Genomic DNA, 5391 nt, shown 5'->3' on the forward strand with positions numbered 1-5391 from the left:
AATAATAGTTTTGCTCTTTCCCTCCTATAACTAAGAAAGTATTGCCCAGTCATTATAAGTGTTCAATGGTAATATACCTAAACATCACTTTACATTTTGCATGACGCGTTCACTTAGGGTCAATATTGTCATCATTGTTGCATCAATTACATGCAATTTCTGTTATCTCAGGATCTATTTTGCAACATGAAAACAGCAAACTATGTTTGCATGACATAAATGTATATGCCATTTATGTTTTTTAAAGGGTTTTTATTTATGCTTCGAAGAACTGAGGTGTACAGGTCAGAAGTGCAGAAGACTCACCAGAGACAAAGAGGGAGCAGAATAGGTGGATCTACTAAAGTACACTGCTGAGGAGAGCAGAGGGGAGACAGGACAGGTCTGTTGTGCCATATGGGTCAGCTCCCTGACTGGCCTGGGATTGAACTTGCTGCTGCAGTGGCTGTGGACAGCTTTATGATGCTGTGACAAAACCCCTAGAGAGGCCTTGTATATGCCATTTAAATGGATTTATAGAAGGGAAGGGAATGGATGGAAAGCTGTGCTTAACACCATCACTTATACATAGGCACAGCCATAAGATCAAAGCACATGATCAATAATAGAGTGTAAAAAACGTGTGCATTTTTAAACAACTAAAAAATGTAGCTCATGAAATTCATCTGTAGGAATATTTTTCTTAGTATAATGTTGAATAGGCATGAATGAATATCACTAGTTCTGGGGAAGTTTCTCTTAAGTATTTATGTATGGAGCATGTATTTTTTAACTTTTTATTCAAAAGGCTATTATTAAGTCAGAGGTGCAGTTTAATTGTCTTCCATGAGATGCTTTCCAGCAAAAGAACAGTGACTTCTGAAAGATTCATAAATGTCTGTTTATAAATGTCCCCTATCTTTTCCTCTGAATGATGTAATTCAAAATGACAGTCGAGTAAGAAGGGCTTGGTAAAAAGGCATGTAAAATTTCAAGGGGATTAATTTTTTATTCATGAAAAATGTGAAAACTGCCTTCTTTCTCATGATTTGAAAATATCTCTCACCTATTCTAGTTTCAAACTATAGTTCAAATATGTATGTTATAAAAACAAAATAATTTGTTCACAGTAACTTCTTGGTATATTTCTTTTGTCTTCTCATTTGTTTAGGAATAAAATCATTTTAACATATGTCATATGACTTTGCTGCAGATGTGATCCAAAATATATGGTTCTGAAATGGCAGATGAAAGAAATTATCTTTTCATTTTCATACTATATTAAGTTAGAGGAAATCTGAGTTTCAGAGGAAAACATACCTGTCATTTAATTTTATTTATCTTGGGCAAGTTTTTCAATCTCTCTAAGTAAATTATGTAGTGTAAGCCCCAGTTTTCTTTACAGTAAAATGTGAAAAATGCAGATCACAGAGTTTTGTTGTGAAAAAGAAATAATAGACTTTCTTGACAGCACACAAATGCTCTGAAATGTCTAATGTCCTTATCTCCCCCCTATCTTTTCTAGAGGTTCTCATTAGATGCCTACAGATTTACCTCAAATACATTCCAAACAAGATAACTACTTCACCTAGATGTTCTTTTCACTAAGAAAGACCTGGTTTCTCACACATTGAGCCATTTTCATATCCTTCTGCTCCCACCTATTTTCCCAGGCCCCTGCTCAAACCTCTACAAACTGCTATTTGGCTACACCTAGAAAAGCTGGCAATACCTGGCCTGATTTTAGATCCCTCAGCTGAAATTTCTCTTTCTTATGAACAAAAATATTGGCACCGAGAACCTCCACTCTTTCCTACAGCCTAGAATGGACATATTTTTTACGTATAAAATGAATACAAGACTCAAGTTCACAATGTCACCTTTAATATAGTCATCTCCCAAACTAGTATCCTTAGCTATGAGAGCTTGTCACATGTAGGTAATAAATGAATCTATGTAGGGGCATATTCTCTACTAATGACATATGCTAGTGAATGAAATGCACTACTCCTTCCTTCCTTTTCATATTTGTTTATCATTTCCCCTTCTCCCACATTGAAAAGGAAAGTGTTGCTCTAAAATAGTAAATGTGATTGATCACATCATCTTTTATATTAGTCGTTTGTCACATATATTCTATTCTGAAGCATAATGATTTCTAACTGACACCTTTACAATATTTGGTGGTTAGACTATATAATTGTTACCTAAAAATATTTTCAAAAGAAAATATAGGTTGATGACTTTTAAATAAAGGCAAAGTAGTAGAGTTTGGAAAACCAGACAGCTAAAGGATTAACATGTTTAGTTAAATATTTTCAGGGATATATATTTTTTGTGGATGGACTCAAACTCTCCTGGAGTCAGAAAGTCAAATAAGGTTTTTGCTTTTTTTTTTAACTGTTCATGCAAATAAGTTCCTAGCTATTTAATCAAGAGTCTCATAAAACCAGTGAAAGCAACATTCAGGTTTTATATTCTAAGTCCTAGGAACACTGAAATAATCCTTGAAAATATAACAGAAATTGACAGGTACTGATTGGTGTTAAATGTAATACCACAAAAGAAAACTAGATGTAACACAAGTGAGAAGTATTCATTTTCAATAAGAAACACAGAGTTGCAGAGAGGATACAGGTGTGAATCAATCTATTATCATAGAAACTGTAGCAATTTTCACCTATTACAAAACTAAAATAAAATAGAACTAAAATAATGTAAATAGCAAATAGCGTCACTGTAATATCACCTAATACTTAAACAAGTCTATGAAAATGATTCAACACATGAAATCATTATGCATTATGCAGAGAATATTCTACTAATCACATAGAATAATAAATAAAATGGCTGCATATCATAAATGAGACTTAAGTTATAACAAAATGTTCACATTTATAATATTTTTGCAATCAATAACAAATTAGAAGAGGATGCCATGTTATTGTGAATATTTAGGTTTAACTGGATCATAGGATTCATTCAATTCATTCATATGATCTCACCATGCATGTTTTCTAATGGAAAATGAAAATACTAAAGAAATGTCATCTGTATCCATTATTTTCTGCTAAGGACCAGAAGTTGGAAAATTATCATAATACATGTAAGAAATTTTAAAAAAGCTTCAGTTATATAAACTTAATTGAAAGAACATACTTTTGGGGAAGCGAGGTGGGTTGTCATTGACATCAGTGAGGGTGATGTTGACTATCGTAGTTCCGGCTAACCCTCCAAGTTGTCCGCCCATGTCCTTGGCTTGGATGAGGACTTGGTACTGCTCTTTGACCTCCCTGTCCATGTTTGGCAAAGCTGTTCTAATAACACCTTAAAAGAAAAGAAAAAAAAAAAAACAACACATTGATATCACAAATGTGTTTTCCAAAACTAAATAATTCACAGCAAGAAAACAATCCTATCTAGATTCACTAACAAAGGGCTCCTAATAAAATTGTGTCTGTTTATGGTAATTATCATATGTTCTGTGCAGCATTGTGAAAGACAGTTAAATAAATGATAAATATCAGCTTTAACAGAGGATCAATATTCACTATCAGCTAGGTCAACAATTATTTTTAAGGAAAGATGCAATCATTAAAAGATTATGACATCAACACGAGATTAAATATATAAATAAGTTAAGAGTGTGAGTAGTTACACTAAGAGTGAGATTTCTAAAGAAATATCGTTTTCTTCCTTATCTTTATTTCATAAGATAAATACATTGCTTTAATATTTGTACACATGAAATATTATCTTCATGAATTATAGTCTGTCTTTTAGAATCCCTCTTAATTACTATGGTCACACATTTTTTACTTAGATCTCATTAAACTTTGCGACTGCAAGGACCTTGTCTCTCTTGTTAGCAAGTTATTCTAGCATCTTGGACAATGTCTGCCATTTAAAATACAATCGTGAGAACACGTGGACCAAAAGACTAGTTAAATAATTAGCTGAATGAATGAAAAGTAAATCTTTAAATAACATAACTTATAATTATGGATCATATATACATATTTAAATATCCTACTCACAAGTTATCCTTGTGTATACATGTAGAAATCATGCATAATTATATTTATTCATGGTAAAACAACTAAAATCTTATGGATTTGTTGCAAATAGAGCCATGCATAAGTTTTTATAACAAATTAGAATCTATAACCATTGCTGTTAGGGAGAAATTGCAGTGAATTTGTCCTAACTTGATAGTGTTGTTTCTTTAAAATAATATTTAAGAAAAATATCAACTGTCAACACAGAGCATAAAAATAATAAAATGAATATACATGTCCATCTTATTTTTTCTGTCTCCTATCTTGGTAACAGATGGTGCCCTGTTGCTAATTTAGTCTTGCAGTCTTAAAAATCTTCTCACCTCTGACTGTATATGAATACTGAAAAAGACAAACTTCAGTTTTTGTTATTACTGTTTTATTCATGGGATGGTACTGTCACCCTTTTAATTCAGTTCATTTGTGTGGTACTGGATAGCAAAAACAGTTTTTAGAAAAACAAAACTGGAAACATCTTCTGATTTCAAACAATCCTAAAGCTATTGCAATAAAAGAGTATGGTGTGATCATAAAAATAGCCACCACAAATCAACAGGGCAAATGCCTAGTAATAAATCCTCATATACATGATTATCCAATATTTGACATGGAGTAAAGAATCCACAATGGGGAAAAGAGAATCTCTTCAATACATGTTGCTTGGAAAACCGAATAACTACATGCAGAAGAATGAAGCTGGCGTGTGCATGTTCCCATCACAAAAAGGAAATGATAACAATGTGAAATGTTGGAGGCGTTACTCAACATATAGTGGCTGATCATTTTGCAATATATATGTGAATCATGTTAGCAGGTTGTGTATCTTAAACATACACAATAGTTTATGCCAATAAAACCAACAAAGCTGGAAAATGTTAACTATTGTCTAAGACTACTCAGCAAGATCACGGTAATAGAATTAGAGATAATGAAATACTATGACACTGAATGAGTGGTTCAAGTGTCTACACACGGAGAGTTAGCAGTCAGAGGAGCCCGGAGTCAGCATTCTCTTCTCCATACAGCAACAATAATGGGAAACAATGAACAGCCATAGTGGTCAGGTCAATAGAGCAGTGAAGTGGTGAGGTCAAATGAGCATCCATCATAGTGAGGTGAAAGCATGAACTAGGGGCCCTCCCTGGTGGCGCAGTGGTTAAAGCACAACACTGAGAAGCTAAAGCCACTTCAGCATGAGTTCAATCCCCGCCTGCCCGGGAGGTGACCACATGGTGCGGCAGACCTCTCCTGACCCGTCCGCTGCTCCCCTTAGCAGTGTACTTCATCAGTCGGCCTGTTCTGCTCCCCATTCTGTCTCTCTGGTGAATCCTTTCACTGTCCCTGCACCTCTGGC

At 34.1% G+C, this 5391-nt stretch overlaps 1 protein-coding gene across 3 annotated transcripts in view; it reads right to left on the bottom strand.

Moving 5' to 3' along the window:
- Window positions 1-5391, bottom strand: part of CDH12 (cadherin 12, type 2 (N-cadherin 2)) — a 746064-nt gene that overhangs the window by 74666 nt on the left and 666007 nt on the right. For all 3 annotated transcript variants that reach the window (XM_012721921.1, XM_012721922.1, XM_004678065.2), the window contains one exon: window positions 3139-3306. In XM_012721921.1, the coding sequence (XP_012577375.1) occupies window positions 3139-3306 (168 nt within the window). The remainder of the gene's footprint in view (window positions 1-3138; window positions 3307-5391) is intronic.

This window comes from Condylura cristata, unplaced genomic scaffold (assembly GCF_000260355.1).
Source record: "Condylura cristata isolate star-nosed mole 26May11 unplaced genomic scaffold, ConCri1.0 scaffold00007, whole genome shotgun sequence".
Lineage (NCBI taxonomy): Eukaryota > Metazoa > Chordata > Mammalia > Eulipotyphla > Talpidae > Condylura > Condylura cristata.